The 16,785-nt window shown below is 50.8% G+C and overlaps 1 protein-coding gene across 1 annotated transcript; it reads left to right on the top strand.

Annotated features, from left to right (window-relative positions):
- The first annotated feature begins 12,593 nt into the window (after positions 1-12,593).
- On the top strand, positions 12,594-15,989 carry CYTL1 (cytokine like 1). The gene is made up of 4 exons (XM_046657431.1): positions 12,594-12,760; positions 14,577-14,621; positions 14,761-14,889; positions 15,329-15,989. The coding sequence occupies exons 1-4, from the start codon at positions 12,611-12,613 to the stop codon at positions 15,410-15,412; spliced, it is 408 nt and encodes a 135-aa protein (XP_046513387.1). The 5' UTR covers positions 12,594-12,610; the 3' UTR covers positions 15,413-15,989.
- The last annotated feature ends 796 nt before the right edge of the window (positions 15,990-16,785 follow it).

Here is a 16,785-nt window from a genome sequence, read left to right as displayed (position 1 = left end):
TAGCATCATTCAAAGGAAGTCTCTGATGGCCAGTGGGGGACAGCGGACACCAGCAGGAGGAAAAGTTCATTAAGCCTCTTGCTACCGACCTTACTGCAGAACTTCTGTGACAAGGCTACCATGGATATGCATTTAGGAACAGTGTCTGATGACGGAGCCTAGAGGAGAATCCAAGATGCTCGTCCAACCTACCTGACAAATTTCCTCACGGGCTGAGACCAACTTAACCATCAGCTGGATGAATGTAAGGAGGTAAGAATGGCTTTATTTTTGAATGATAGTTCACACAGGAAAATGTGAAGATTATTCTGTAAGTCACCTGACGTGTACTCAACAGGCAAAGTTGTTTTTAGGTGTGAAGATCAAGTTTTGCAAAGCATCAGGCAAAACCCATCGTGACATCGGTAGTGAAAAGGAGAAAGCTGTGGCAGAAAGCCCCGCAGGAGCATGGTACTCATGAAAGTTATCAACAACATTTGTTCCTTCTGCCATTTATTCATTAAATATTTGGGAGGTGGGGAGCACGTAGAATATTTCTGGAGTCAATCCCGTGCTAGGTGCTCAGGATCCAGCTGTGAGCAACATAGAGGGTGCACAGGAAAGAAGAACAGTAAGCAGGCAAATATCTGTGACCAATGTCAGGTGAGCACAGGACTCTAGGGAGAACACGGCAGGCAGCTCATCCTGCCTGGGGAAGAAGATACCTGTCAGGGAAAGGATAATCCAGACACCCAGGAGTCTGAGCTTGACCACAGTGGAATAGAGCAGGGAATGGTGTTCCAGGCAGGGGAACAGCATGGTCAGAAGCTCATATGTCAGAGGGAAAGTGACATGCTGGAGGCACATGTTTTATAAACATTTGATGCCCACATATAAGAGGTTATTATTATAATGTGTTCCATGAGAAAGACTTGATTAATTTCCATACATTTTCTGGTTCATTTTTCAAAGGACTAATTCTGTAGTTGTAAGAAACACAGTTGCTGCTTAATAAATCTCTGCTGAATGAATATTGAATGTGTAAACCACTAAAGAAGAATCTGACAGTCCATAGAGTTGAAATGGAATTAGAAAGAACTACATACCAGCGTGAAATCTAGGTGATCTGTCCAGTAATGCGTATGATACTCCTCAGTCTGCTTTTTCCCCCTTTCTTCTGTTTTGGAATGTTTCAATGGTATAATTTTATAATATGTTTAGGGCCTTACATCTCCTGTACAACAGTGGATTTAGCTCAATTCCCTTAACGCCCTAGGTCTTCTGCAAGTCTGTGAACTCAGCCCGTGTGAGTGTCAGTCTGTTTGGATACCCCCAGCTGATGAAGATGGTTTAGAGACGTCCCATACTGGGAAGAGCGTCAGCCCCGGGACCTGGAAGCTCTGGGCTTTATTACCAGCCCATCAGTTACCAGCGGCATAACTTTGGCAAGACACATGGCCCCTTTGAGCCCAAGAGCTAGGGGTGTAAGATGGGGATTTTATACCCATCTCTCCGGGTGGTGGTGAAGAGAGAATGTGCTGAGAGCGGCAATGGTAAATGCTCAAGAAATGTCCCCGCCCTTCTTACCTTCTTATTCTAGGCCCCTGTAAGCAAACCCCACTCTCAGAAACCACGGCCTTCTCATGAAGGGAAAAAGGAGCTATTCAAATGAAAAAGAAAATAAATAGGAGGTCGTACTTAACAGGGTTCGCCGTGCCAGCAACGCGGAGCGGCTGAGCCAGTTTCTGAAACGCTTTCTGAAAAGGCTGAATTGCTTTCCGCCGGAGGTTTAAGTTGTGCTCGCCCACTTCCTGCCCTGGGTGTGTGTTGGCTACAGGGCTTCCTGAACGGACGGGGCCAAAGCACTCGAAATGCTTGCCAAGGAGGAAGCCTTACCTTCGCAGAAGCCGGGTCCATGGGCACCGGAAGGCGGAGAGGGGTTTGGGGGGGCGAGGGCCCAACTGGGGCACTCGTTTATGGTGACTGGGCTGCGGCCGGACTCTGAGGGACCTCCATGCAGCAAAAGGCACCGTTTATTTGTCCATTCCCCCAACACTCTGTCCTCCTACCGGGCCCAAGGCCTGGGCTAGCTCCTGGGGATGGAGATGGCCTGCCACAGCCCCTGGGCCCCTCACAGTCCCGTGTGTGTGTGTGTGTGTGTGTGTGTGTGTGTGTTGGGGAGTTGGGGTGGGAACTGGGATTCTGGGGTGGAAGTCACATAAATAATAATCAGAGCAGAGCCGCAATGCTTACTCTAAGCATTGGTTGGTCATAGTTGGTCTAAGGGATTTGCATAATTGACCGTTATATATCCTCTCTCAGCCCTGGGAGGGGAGGGGCGGTGACCAGCGCTGTCTCCATTTCACAGATGAGGAAAGAGGCAGATGGAGTCACACAGCTTGAAAGTGACAGAGCTGGTGTGTGAACCCAGAGGGTGTGGCTCTCCGGTGTAAGTCTAAATCTCTAAGTCAAGCTGGGCCTCTAAAAGAAAGGAGTATGGGGGCCAGCCCGGTGGCCTAGTGGCTAAGTTCGGTGGGCTCTGCCTCGGCAGCCCAGGTCCAGTTCCTGGGCGCAGACCTACTCCACTCGTCTGTCAGCGGCAGCTCACGTACAAAAAGAGGAAGATTGGCAACAGATGTTAGCTCAGGGTGAATCTTCCTCAGCAAAAAAAAGAAAGGAAGGAAGGAAGGAAGGAAGAAAGGAGAATGATAGTTGCCAGGAGCTTAGGGGAGGGGGACATGGGGGTATTTCAGGGGTACAGAGTTTCAGTCTGGGAAGGCAAAAATGTTCTGGAGATGGATGGTGGTGATGGTTGCACAACAATGAAAATGTGCTTAATGCCAGTGAACTATACACTGGAAAACAGTAAAAAAAAAATTTATCCTTTGTATATTTTATTGCAATAAATTTTTTTTTCCCCACAAAGACAGGGGAATATAGCATAGCTCTAGAAATACTCATCACATTGTGCAAGAAATGGAATATCTTTCGTTATAAAATAAATCATTAAAAATGGAAACTGCGGAACAGATTTTCCATAGATCAGGAGCCGTAACCAGCCGCTGATCTCCGGTTGTAAATGTCAAAGACCTCTGGTTATGTGAGCGTGACATCGACACAGCGAGCATGTTGGCTCAGCTAAGTCAATTCTGTTACTCTGTTGAAGAGAATCTGTTAAGTGAGTCATTTAGTGTCCTATAAACAAAAGCGAGGGGAAACCTCTGGGCCTCTGGATACGCTCTCTACTGCACCCCGCTATCTGCTGACAGCCCGGGATCTTCCAGGTTCCCTGGGGACCAGGTCTGGGAAGGAGACACCTCCTGAGTGAGTGTCCCCCATGCTGCCTGGAACAGGTACCCCATTTAAATCCTCACAACCACGGCTCTGGGAGGGGCCTGAGGACACCAAGAGCTTGGGGTCAAGTGCCTTGCACAGTAGTGGACGGGAGCCTGGTCTGCCCCTGGGCCTGTGCTCGGCCGAGGCAGCTGGCTGGCTCGGACTGCCCAGGGCAGAGAGGGCTCGGCATTGCCATGACTGGCCCCTTCATAGCAATGAATCACCACCTTTAGAATGGAGAAAACTCCAAACCATCACCTTAGATAAAGTCACCCCTCATTTTCCAAGGAAATTAAGGTTTCAGAGACGGCGTAGGGAGATGCCCAATATCACACAGCTTGTTAGCATCGAAGTAAATTATTTTCTTCCTTCTTGCCTTCTCTCTGTCCTTCAACAGATATTTATTGAGTCCCTTCTCTTAGGTGGCAGCAGAGTGAGATGATTTGAGCCAGCCTGTCCAGTTTGAACCTGGGCTCCACTGTTAATTAACGGCGTGACCTTGAGAGAGTTACTTGACTTCTTGCCTACCAGAGCCTCATCTGTCAAGGGAGAGGCGAGGATCCCGCACCCACCTCGTAGGGTTTTTATGAGGATCGCCTTGGTTAACTGTGCCAGGCACTTAGCGTCCATATTAGCTGTTACACACTCCCAGGTCCCAAACCACGCATGACGGGATGTGGCAGGCTGGCAGAAAAGTTGCATCAACTTCACAATTTTGCTGAGTGTCACCCTCATGTCTTCTTAGGGCATCCTGTCCAGACTCTGTGCTCAGCTGGGAATACAGAGACGACCAGCTCAGCTCAGTGTGATAAAGACGTTGACAAATGAACCGCTGTAAGCCGCATGGGGACTATCACACATGCATTACTAAGTTGAAAAATTATAATCCTCGATGAATAACCTCAATAATAATGTATTGTTTCGTAGATCCATTTCCCATTGCTGTGTAATAAATTACCACGAAACTAAAGGCTTGAAACAGCACCCATTTATGAGCTCACAGCTCAGGAGGGCAGACGTCTGCGTGGACTCAGCTGGGTTCGGGACTCTGGGTGTCACAGCCCTGGACTCGCATTTGGGGCTCTGGGGAAGAATCTGTTCCCAAGGTCATCAGGTCACTGACAGAACGCAGTTTCTTAAGGCCGTGGGTCTGAGGTTCCCACTTCTTTGCTGGCTGCCAGCCGGGGTCCACTGTCTGCTCCTGGAGGCCACCCATGGTCCTGCTGATGTTGCCCCCCATCTGCAAACAGCAGTGTCAGGTCGGATCTTTCCACCGTTGGAGTCTCTCTGACTTTCCCTTCTGCCACCAACCTCAGAGAAGTCTCTGCTTTTGAAGGGTTCCTGTCATTGGATCAGGCTCACCTGGGTAATCTCTCAGAGTCAACTCGTTAGTAACCTCCAGGACATCCACGGGATCCCTTTTGCCATATAACTACCCTAACCACAGGAGTAACACCTCATCCTATGCACAGGCTCCACCCACGCTCAAGGGGGAGGGGCTCCACAGGGCTCACAGGAGGTCATTGTAGCATTCCGCCCACCCATCAGGCTGGGCTAGGTTTTGCTATGATAACAAACAACCCCACCAAAGGTGGGCTGGGGCATTGTCCCAGGTCTTCTCCACGTCACGGTGAGGCTGGCAGAGCAGCCACCACCTTCAGCTCAGGTGCTCTCATGACAGAGAAAGAGAGCATGACAAAGCACGGAGGGGCTCTTAAAGCTTCTGCCTGGGAGTAAAGCTCATCATATCCTCCTATGTGTCATTGCACAAAATAACTCACATGGCCGTGGGTAACTTCAAGGGCTTGGGGCACCTCAGTCCTGGTGTGGGTCTGGGAGAGAGGAGACTGGACCTATTTGATGACCAGCATTATGGAATACCAGAAATAGTCAGTCCTCAAAGAGAAAGCAATGGTTAGGAGCGTCGGCTCTGTGCCAGGCACTCTGCTGGGTACTATAGTCGTCACAACTCCTCCCGTTGCAAGAGATAGAAGAAACTTCACTGAAACCACTTCTAGCCAAAAGGAAATATAGATCTGTAGGTAGAAAGGACCCCAGGGCAGCTGGCAGAGTTCAAGGGGCAACTGCAGGACTCAGCCTCCGGGACTGGATTCAGGGATGCAGCTCCAACCAGACTTTCTTCCTCTGTCCATCTCTCAGCTCTGCTTGCAAACATTCCGGCCTTGCCCGTTCCTCCAGCAGAGAGACCTGTGCCAGGACGGGAGACATAACTGCTGGCAACCACAGCAGGAACGTTGGGGGAATGAGAGCGACTTTCTTCCTGCACCCATCTATGAACCCCAGGGAAGGAGGCTGATCGGTCCATCCTGGGACGTGTGCCCATCACTGTTACCATAGTGGGGACGTAGGAACTGGCCTAAGATGGAGTTCAGGAACAAGGTCTATAACCAGAGAAAAAGAAAGAAAAGATAAAGAAAATGAAAACCACGGCTCCCGCAGTCACTCCAGCTGTGCCATGTTTATTTCCTCTTCATGAAAACTCTGCTCAATAAATGTTACAGACCCCATGCATCAGAGGGAGACGAGGAGTGACAAGATTCTCCGAGCCACATAACAGAAGAGAGATTAAAACCCAAGTCTGTATTTCTCCAAAGCCTGTGTTCTGTCTGCTAAGCCAAGCCGGGGCTCTTCTTGAAAGACTGGTTCTGAGTCCTTCCTGCGTAAACAGGCTCAGGGAAAACGTCTAAGAGAACTTGTACTGCACGCTGTTTCCCATTAAAACTTGAATCCACTTCTTGAGACTTATAGAGGGGTCTCTATTCTAAAACACGGGATTCTTTTCATAATCGCTGCCTTAAGGCCCAGCCAGCCTCAGTGTTTGTCTTCATTCCTTCACTCGGGACCATGTGGGCCAACTTTCCACTTGGGTTTGCCAAAAGCGCAAGTAACAAGCTCAAAAACACTTCACATAAACAGGGAGAGATGCCTTGCTTTTAACCAAAGGAACGCTGATGTCAACAGGAGCACTGGAGACAATATCCCGGCTAGCTGCTCAAGCTACTCCCTGCCCCCCACCCCCCAGGACCTCCTGGCTCTCCCTGCTGCACAGGGCAGCACAGGCATTGCTGGCTCCTGGCTTCTGACCTCAGACTGCAGGCAGGAGGGGGGACACCCAGAGATGGCCTTTTTGGCAGAAGTGGCCTCCAACCCCGGCTGTCATCATCTCAGGCTCTGTGTGTGTCTAGTGTGATACTGCCACTGGGCTCTTCCAATCGCTGGCAGAGAGCCACTGGCTGGACGTCGGGCAATAGGGGAGATTGGCCATGGCCATTTCAACCTTGGCTGCCATCACAAGCAGGCACAGGACAGGAACATAAGGAACGCTTGGGAGAGGTGTGATTCTGTGCTTGAGCCAAGAAACAAGGAGTCAGGAAAACAGCGAGTTCCTATTTCTTACAGTCTGCTCAGGAATTTCCCATAACCCCTTGGGGCTGTATCACTTATTGGAATAGGCCAGTCTGAGTAGCCAGGAGGAAAAGGTCAATGCTCTTTATCTGGAAATGCTAAAACGAGGCCCCAAAGTATGAAGATACTAGGTCATGGGGCGGACACGGCAGGGGCTGCTCCAGCATTTGTGCTCAGGACTCTCTTCAGTGATCACGGGGAGGTGCTACCTCTCCCAACAGGGATGAGATAGCGTGTGTCCTGGACTCTATTGGCAGCCACTTTGTGACCAGGCAGGGACCCAGCTTTGGGATGGAGCTAATGGCATGTGTGTCAGTTCAGGTTCAACCAAAGAAGCAGAGCCATAGTGAGAGATTTATTGCCAGGACTTGGCTGACAGAGTTGTGGAGGCTGGCCAAGACGGTCCAGAATGCCAGGGCAGGCTGTCAGGGAGGGCAAGCTAGACTCTCGGGGTGGGCTGAGGCTGCTCCACAGGCAGAATTCCTTCTTCATCGGGAGAGTTCTTCTTCTTCCTCAATTCTGCTCTTAACATCTTTCAGCTCATTGACTCAGGCCCACCCAGAATATCTGGGATAATCTCCCTTCCCTCCCTTCCTTAGAGGCAACTGATTATGGACTTCAATCACATCTACAAATACCTTCACAGTGACACCTGGCTTAGTGGTTTGATTGAAAAACTGGGAACTGCAGCCTGACAGAGTCGGCACATCAAAAGACCATCACAGTATGGAATAGGGAGACAGAAAAAGAGGATTTCTTGGTGACTTCCTTGAATTCCTAGATCAAACCATTCCTGAGCTCCACACTACCACTGCACTTCCCAGTTGTACTTTCCAGAAAATCCTGCCTTTGGTATCTAGAGCTGCATTTTCTGTAACTTGCAAGCTACAGTCCTAACAAGAGGAGCCCAAACAAGGAGGTGGCAGCCTCTTTCCGACCAGACCTCCCAAGGAGGGTTGTGTTTCAGACTGGGGCCCAGATTGTGTGACAGGCACTGACACACAACAGAGTTGATGAAGGAAGATGTTTACTGACGCCTACTCTGTGTTGGGCCTGGCCTCCGTGCTGGACACACACACAACAGGACACTCACTCTGCCCATGGGGGATGGACAAGCAAACAGACAACAACCAGAGTGGACAAAGCTGGGCAGAATAGAGGAGCGTGCAGGGGCTGTGGTATCTGTTCAGGCAGAGGGGACCCGGTCCAGCCTCTGTGGGCCAAGGCAGGCTTCCTGGAGAAAGTGACATTTCAGCTCAGTCTGGAAGGGTGAGAGGGAGCAAACCAGGGAGCCTAGTGAGGGAAAGATGTTCCTAAAAGAGGGAGCATTTGAAGGTCCAAGGCCACTTGGATACGGTAACTACAAACCCTAGGGATTGCTAATGCTGTGTGATTAACAAGTCCCTTAACCTCTCTGTGCCTCAGTGCCCTCAAATGATGATAATAGAATGAATGCATTAAACCTCATACAGGGCTCGGAGGAAGGCAGCGCTTCCAGAGTTGGCTATTGTCATCGTCACTGTCATTATTACCCCAGTAAAAGTGCAGGAAAGGACTGGCAGAGATGGGTGGAGAGCTCAGCTGGGACCAGGCTGCAGACCTGAGACTATCTCCCAGGCCTCAGGGAAGCAGGGAAGAATGTGAAACAGGGGCTGGCAAGAGTGGATTTCTGCTTTAGAAATGGCTCCTGGGAGGAGAAAGGATTCGGGGCAGAGAGACGTTGATCATGGTCCGATAGTGGAAAAGGATCTTGAAGCCACCTCCCATGGGAAAAGTTTCAAGGAATCAGGATGGGGTGGGAGCAGGGATGAGTAGACAGACTGAGGAAGGAGAGCGGTCTTCGAATCACCACGGGGCGGTTCTGCAGAAGAAGGTACAGGAGTTTTAGGCCAAGGATGGCAGCACCAGGGGGTCCTCACATCTCCCCTCCACCTTGGGTAGAATTTGTATTAGTCAGAGCTGCCCAGAGACTGGAAGGCAGCCTTAGTGGGGAGTGAGCTCCCCATCCAGGGAGGCATGCAAGCAGACCCTGGATGAGCACTTGATAGGGAGGCTGTAAAGGAAGCACAAACACCAGGCAGGTTGATGTAGATCATTTCTAAGTTCCTCACAACCTTAATCTCTGTTATTCTACTCAACCCCAGAGAGATGGTGAATGAATTTCCTATTGCTGCTATAACAAATCACCACAAACCGAGAGGCTTGGAGCATCACAGATTTATCCTCTCACAGTTCTGGAGGTCAGAAGTCCACCCTGGGTCTCCCTCGGCAGATCTTGGCAGGGCTGCATTCCTTTCTGAAGTTCTAGGGGACAATCTTTCTCTTTGCCTTTTCCAGCTTCTAAACACTTCCTGCATTCCTTGGCTTGTGGCCTCTTCCTCCATCTTCAAAGCCAGCAGCACAGCCTCTTCCAAATTCTCTCTCTCTCATACACCGCCCCCCCGCCCCCCACATCTCACCCACCCACCTCCCCACAGCATTCCCCAACTCCCGGATGGAGCCACTGCCCAGGAGAGGTTCCTGAAGCACCAAGATTTCCACCATCACGCCATCACCCAGTGTGTCTCAATGAGTTAACTGCCCTCTTTACTCTCCTCCATGAGGACAGCATCTCCATCTCTACGGGTCACTGTTCTATCCCCTATTGTCCACCTCGGGCCTGACACGCAGTAGGCTCAATAAGTAAATATGCATCCAGCAAACGAGTGAAGAATCCACTCAAAGAAAACAGCTGATTCCCAGCTGAGAAATATTCACCCACTCGTTAGCCCTGGTTGCTGGGCTCTCGCAGTATGGTGAGGTACCGTGCCATGACGGGCCCATGCTCCGTCTATGACACTATGGGGGATGGAGAAACCTTTGGGAGAAGACAAAGGCTTTAGTCTGTGGGAAGATTCCTGCCTGGATTTTTAACATTTGCATTCCTGATGGAGCAGCCTGATGCTGAAGGAGCCACAGAAGGGGGCCTGGGAAGGGGGCCTGGGAAGGGGGCTGCAGGGGGCAGGGGGAGTGGGCAGTGGCAAAGGAGACCTTTGCGAGCAGAACACACACATGTCGCCTCCTGAGACCTGCCTGCATCCAGGGCAGGGTCTCCCTGGCAGCCAGTGTGGGGCCGATTCGGGCTGCACCCTGTGGGTTTCTCAATGGGCTTGTGTCCCGCTCTGAGGAACAAGATGAACAATCATCCAGTTAATTCAGCAAAGCCTGCCTGAGCATCTGCTCTGCCCGGCTGCGTGCTGGGTGCTGACAAACCAAGATGAAAAAGGAGTGCCCAGTGGGTGAGGAAGACAGATGAGATCCGGTTAGCTCAGTGTCTGGTGCTCAGCACGCAGGGAAAGCTTCCGATTTGCCCGGGAAGCTCATCGACAACCCTACATGGTGTCCCGAGGAGGACAAGGCCGGGTCTCCCGCAACACATTTCTCCCAACCTCACACACGCAGAGACCCCTGTTTTCCAGCACAGCAACGTCTCCTCCGTCTGAATGGTCCAGGGAACTGTTTTGCCGCACAGGCTTGTTTTTCTTCCCTGTCCTGAATTTGACGCTCCTTCGATGAACACGTCCAGAAGCCCTGGAGCTTTTCAAAGCAGACCTGGAGTCTCCTGCTGGGGCGGGCTCGACTCCCAGGGAGACCCACGACCCGGGCACCGCCATGGAGGGAGCCAGGAGACTCCATCCAGAAGAAAAACACATCCAAGCTTGCTGCTTGCACCTCCAGACACACACAGTTCTGCCCCATCTGAGAGGGTGCCCAAGAGACGGTCCCCAGGCCATCCCGCTAAAGGTGTTAAGAGGACACACTCTGGCCCACAAAACAGGAAGGCATGGCTGCGATCCCTGCCCAGGGCTTCAACACCAGAAAACTAGGTAAACAGAACGTCAGAGCTAGAAGGGACCTCCGCCACTGCCCGGGGCGGTGCTGCTCTGTTTACACACGGGGAACGGGCGCCAGGATCAGGAGGGGATTTCTCTGGGCAAACAGAGCCGGAGTGGCTGGAGCCAGGCTTTCATCCCTGTTGTTGACCTTCCATCCCGCCCCATGTCGAGGACACTGCGCTCCTTTCACCCAAACCTCTGGTCCTCATCCGCAGTTATTTTGTTCTGGGAACGTGAGGCCTGCCCGGCCCCCACTCCTGCCCTCCCTTGCAGTGAGAGAGGCTCTGGAGACAGATAGACACGGGTCCAGAGCCCCGTTCCTGCCCTCCTTAGCCTTGTGACCTCAGACAGTTTCGTATCCCCTGAGACCCTCAGTTTCCTCGTCTGGGAAATGGAAATGACCCCACCCACTTCACTGGCTTTCTGTGAGGCTCTCGGCATTTGTGACAACAGCAGGATATGGTTGCAGAAGCGTGGCAGAAGTGATGCTCAGTGTTAAGTAAGAACTTTCCTCTCCTTTGACAGCTCCTTCTCTTGGCTTGTTGCTTGGTCTTGGGCAGCCCGAGGGCCCAAACTCATTTCTGATGGCAAGAGTCCTCCTCCCCACCCAGTTCCACACTGGAGACCGGAAGGATGGAAAGAGGACAGGGCATGGAGTCGTCTTGGACCATTTGCCTCCAGCTTTGTGACCTTGGGCAAGTTGCTGGAACTCTCTGAGCCTCAATTTTTCCATCTGGAAAATGGGACTGTTTTCTGCGTGGCACCCACCTCTCGGGGACACTCATAGGAATGGAGACCTTGACATGAGCTCAGACAGTGATACCAGCTCAGTGTCTTTGATTCCTCACCGTGGTCTTGTGAGTGAGGTGCTCTTGTCACTCTCATTTCACACATGAGAGGAAGGAAAGAGTTAAGAAACTTGCCCAAGGTCATTACCAGAAGTGGGTAATCATGTATAGCACCGAGCGAGCGAGCGAGCATCTAAGGAGAGAGCTTACTCCTTTGACTGGTGCTTTTTTTTTTTTTTTTTAAAGATTTTATTTTTTCCTTTTTCTCCCCAAAGCCCCCCCGGTACATAGTTGTGTATTCTTCGTTGTGGGTTCTTCTAGTTGTGGCATGTGGGACGCTGCCTCAGCGTGGTCTGATGAGCAGTGCCATGTCCGCGCCCAGGATTCGAACTAACGAAACACTGGGCCGCTTGCTGCAGAGCACGCGAACTTAACCACTCGGCCACGGGGCCAGCCCCTGACTGGTGCTTTTTCCAGGAGAGCTGCCTGCAGAACGTCGTCCCTAAAAGAGATGCACAGCGGGAGAACCAACGCTTCCCGAGGCTGGGCTCCGTGCCGGGGCCTGGGCTGCGAGCTTGAAGACACTCACACCTCCGCCACCACAGGCACTAGCACGAGCCCATCTTCCAGATGCAGAGGGCAAGTGACCACCCAAGGTTCCCCTGGCTGGTCGGGGGTCGGTGGACCCTGACACCCGGGCTGCCTGACCCCAAGCCCTGATCATTGATGCTCCCCCAATCCATCACTTCTGGTCCCTTTCCTTCTCCCAGTTCTGCTCCAGGAGGTCAGCCAGTTTTACAAAACGGTCCCCATTCTAACTGAGGGGCCTGACTGCGCACCCTTGCCTCTGACCAAACCTCGCGCTCATCTATCCTTGTCTTCCGCTTCTCCTCCACGCCCCTCATCTTCGAGTCCTGCCAATTCAGGAAATGCCCCTGCCGAGAGAGAAGCTTCTATTGAAAGTGTGCAAGAGGAGGACCCTGCTTCCCTTCCAGGTGTCCCACACTCCCCCCCCCCATGCAGCCCCTCCTCTCAAAACGGGGGGGCCTTCGGGTCTGAAAGGCTCCAGTGTTCCCAGCCTGCTGGGTGGGCGTGCTCCACAGTCTTGGCTGGGCCCCACAGGAAATGGAGGCGTGGAGGACCACCCCCAGGCAGCTGCTTAAAGGGGCGGCCGGCCTGGGGCTGCAGCCAGGCCACCTTTGCAGGATGGCGCCCCAGCTGCTGCCCCTGCTGCTGCTGCTCCTGGCCGGGCCCCCTGCTGCAAGGCCCGCTCCCCCGACCTGCTACTCCAGGATGCTGACCCTGAGCCGGGAGATCACCGCTGACTTCCAGAGCCTGCAGGCCACAGAGCCAGCGGTGAGTGCCCTGCAGCCCGCCTGCAGACCAGAAGGTTCTACGCAGACCCCGTTCTTGAAAACCTGCCTTTGGATCAGGAACAGAATGCTGTTTTTCTTTTCTGTTAATCTTCCTTACTGTTCATCTCAAAGATATTTGTGCTTTATTCCCATGCTATTAAATATGGTACCGATGGTTTGCACTTGCTTTTAAATCCAAGGAGAAGTAATTAAAGACATCACAATTTTTGTTTTAACTGGCTAGTAAATATCAAAAAGATCTGTTGTAAAGTGTAAAAAAAGAAAAGAAAAAAGTTGCCCATAGAGTCTAGAACTCTAGTCTTAAGGAGGACCAAAGAATTAGGCTCATTTATTCTCTGCCCTAGCCCACGTGCCCTGAGGGGCTGACTCCCAGAACTGGGCTCCACCCCGTACCTGCCGTAGGACCCTGGGCACATTCCTCAGCCTGAATCTGTGTCCCCAGCTGTGGAGGGACATAGCGGAGCTTCAGGTGGCCTTAGGGTTCAAGGAGTGAATGCAGACACAGCGCAGGGCAGAGCCTGCGGGGGGATGCGTGGCTGTTCGCACCACCGTTTCAGGAGGAAGACCTGGGGCTCAGAGAGGGGAGTCCCAGAGGGGCGGCTCGCACGAGACTGGGCCTCCTGACTGCTCATCCAGCGTAGGAACAAAGTGAATTTAGGAACGAAGGGAATTAAACTTCATTCAAAGCTTTGGTAACATTTGAAAGTGTCTCTTTACCACTTGCAAACAGTTCAAACAAAATGTGGTGTTTCCCAGACATGGGGTTTATGATACCCTAACACCCTCTTTGAATTTTCTTTTGTAAAAGTTAAATGATGTGTATTTTTTTTTCTAATTGTAAAAGTCGTCTACTTTTGTAGCATGGTTGGAAAATGCACAAAGGACAAAGAAGAAAATAAAAGTTACTTGCAATTCTGCCACCTAGAGGGAAAAGCTGCCATAACACTCTGGAGGGCGGTATGTCAGCTTTCGGTCTATGCAGGGGCATCTGTGCGGTGCTTGTGCGCACGTCTGTGTAAACAAATTGGATCGAACAGCACAGCAGCTTTGCAATTTTCTTTTTAATGACACCATCAAATAAGGTAAAATTCTTTTGTAACGACATTTTGTTGCATAATTGCACCACGATTTACCCATGAATTCCTGGTTATTACATTTGCAGAGCAATCGTCTTTTAAAGGAATCTGATTTTAAAATGCAAAAAGAAGTTCACAGGCTCAGAGCTAGCTGCACAGCTGGAGGGAGAAGTTAGGTGTTCTCATTCTTTAATCTCACAACTGGGAAACTGAGTCACATAGAAGAAGGACGCCTGCCCAGGGCACACTGGGAATTACTGATGGGTAATTACTGTTAGGGCAGGACCAGCAGCTGGATCTTCTGGCGTTCAGTCCTGCACAGAAGCAAAAGCAAATAGAGTAATAGAAAAGCCCACACATCCATGCACTTTTCTGTTACTGTAGTATATATTGTATATATGTTACTATTTGTAGACTACAGTTATAGAACTGTTTAAATATACACACACATACATGAGTACGTGTGTGTCCATATGTCTGACAGTTCCCTGACTCACAGTAAATGATGTGAAGGTTGCACTCGAAAAGTCCAATTCTGGAAGAGCAGTTTCCCATTTTTGGAGGGATGTAGCATATGGTATAAGAAGGTACTGTGCAGGTCAGCACCAAGGAAAGATCTGAGGCTCGTCTGGCTGTTGGAGGGCTGGCAGAGAGCCTTCTGTCCCCGGGTTGAGGGTGTGTCCCTGTGGCCATCACAGCAACCCATATCCCTTCCTGCAGGAGCCGTGTGTGAGATACCTGCCCAGGCTGTACCTGGACATACACGTAAGAGGGGTCTCCCTGCCCAGGTGGGGGCGGCATGGAGGTGGGAGGGATCCTGTGCAGCGGCATGCAGGGGCCCCCAGCTCCCGTCCCCCTGGCTGCTGACTATTCCCACAAGACCCCTCCCTGCTGTCGCTCCCAGAATTACTGTGTGCTGGCCAAGCTCCGGGATTTCGCGGGCTCGCCCCAGTGTTGGCGAGTGGCCCAGGTGGATGCCTTGAAGGACAAAGTACGGAAACTGTACACCATCATGAACTCGTTCTGCAGGAGAGTGAGTGACGCCATGAAAAATTCTCTTTCTACTTGTTATTAGCGGAGACCTTCAGAGCTTTTAGAAGAGGAGGGCTCGGGATGGGGATGGGAAGGAGGTGAGGTCTGGAGCTGTTACTCTTGGTGTCCCCAATGCCTGGTCCAGAGTTGTCACTCCGTAATTAAGGATGCAATCATTCACTCCCTGACGCGTCTATCCATCTATTCATCTGCTCAACCACTGTGTGAGTGAATTCAATAAATAATAAAAGAATATATGAGATTCAGTGGGAATGCGAAGAAAGATGTGAGCAGCTCTCCTTGGGAGAGTAAGGGCTGGGACGTTTCCACACACAGGGGAGTAATTGAAGAGTCTTTAGGATAACCAAGAGTCCTATCGTTGTGCATGGGCTCTGCGGCCACCTTCAGTAACATTCCTGCCCATTGCACGTCTTTTTCAGGATTTGGTCTTCCTGTCGGATGACTGCAATGCCTTGGAATACCCAATCCCAGTGACCACGGTCCTGCCAGGTCACCAGAGCTAAGGCAGCCCCCACCAGAGAGAGACCCCCAGGAGCTGAAGTTACGTCGGCTGCCCAGACACACCGGGCTAACGCCATGGCCCCACAGGTCTCCCTGTTCCTGTAGCATCTGAAACTGTCACGTGTGTCTCCTCCTTCCGGAGAGCAGGGTTTGTGTCCCCCACCCTGGAACCTACTTTGAACAGAGTTAGAAGCCTTGCCTCTCATTCCCTTGGTTTTGTCCTGCCAGGATGGTTAGATACATGAGCACATTTATTTGGTTGCTAAGAAGAAAAGGGCAAACCAGCTTCTCTTTTATGAACAACTAGCTTGAGAACAAGCAAAATAGCATGTTTGTAGTACTGCTTGAATGGAGTCATGGAACCATTTTTCTTTCTTGTTAGGAACCTGCTTACATTTAACAAAGCTTCTATTTTATACTTTCTCCCACCACAAACTTTCCTTATAGTACTCTATCATTTTTAGAGAAATTTTACTGCCTATAAAATGTATTTGCAAGGTTCATAATTATGTAGTGCTGATGGGAACTTTCATTGAAAGGTGATAAAAATCAAATAAAGACTATCTTTACAGTAAGAAACATGTGTCCTGCTGTTTGTCCAAGGTGGACATCAGCATGTTTATTCCATGCTGTTTCTGAAAGTTGCTGCTCTGAGCAAGATGCATCTTTCTCCCGTTTCCCATGAAGAACAGGTGTCTCTGGGTCTGCTTCAATCCGCCTGTGTGAATGTCCATCCTCAAAGCACTGGGAGATGCTCTGACTTACATTTAGGGACGGACATGCATTCTACCCATGGCAGTACAGTATCTGGCACTTACCGCAAACATCAGTTCACTGAGTCCTCATGGCAAACCTGGAGACCGGCATCCTAGGAAGCTGAGGCTTGTGTAGATTAAGAAACTTGCCCCGAGTCACCAGCTGGTAAGTGGAGGAGCCTACATTGAGCTCCAGGGCTCCAAAGCCACGATCTTCCCAGTGCACCCTCGCCGGCTCTCTGCAGGTGAAGCAGGCTTGTTTAATTAATTCACAAACCCAATGATAAAATCTCAGAAAAGTAATTGAATGTTTGAAAAATATTCCAAATGCTAATCCTCTTTTAAATTCACGTGTTACCCTGGGATCTTTCTGTCTCCTTTGCCCACTTCTGCACAGATGGTCCCTGCTTTTCCTCACTAGTTTTAGATGCCTCTGACTTCTCAGACGATTTATGAGAATGATTGATTAGGTTGTTATTGTCTATTTAGAGCCACTAGACCACAGCAGCACCGCCTTGCCTTCCGAGGGCCGCCATAACAAAGGACCACAACCTGGGCGGCTTGAAATGAGAGAGATTTCTTGTCTCGTAGTCTGGAGGCTGGAAACTCTGAAATCTGAG

Source organism: Equus quagga, chromosome 3 (assembly GCF_021613505.1).
Source record: "Equus quagga isolate Etosha38 chromosome 3, UCLA_HA_Equagga_1.0, whole genome shotgun sequence".
In the NCBI taxonomy this organism is placed as follows: Eukaryota; Metazoa; Chordata; class Mammalia; order Perissodactyla; family Equidae; genus Equus; species Equus quagga.
This window is presented reverse-complemented; position numbering and strand designations above follow the sequence as displayed.

Coding starts and splice junctions, on each gene's coding strand:
- CYTL1 (XM_046657431.1), top strand. CDS start 12,611: ATGGCGCCCCAGCTGCTGCCCCTGCTGCTGCTGCTCCTGGCCGGGCCC. Junction 12,761..14,576: donor TGCAGGCCACAGAGCCAGCG/GTGAGTGCCCTG, acceptor CCCTTCCTGCAG/GAGCCGTGTGTGAGATACCT. Junction 14,622..14,760: donor GGCTGTACCTGGACATACAC/GTAAGAGGGGTC, acceptor TGTCGCTCCCAG/AATTACTGTGTGCTGGCCAA.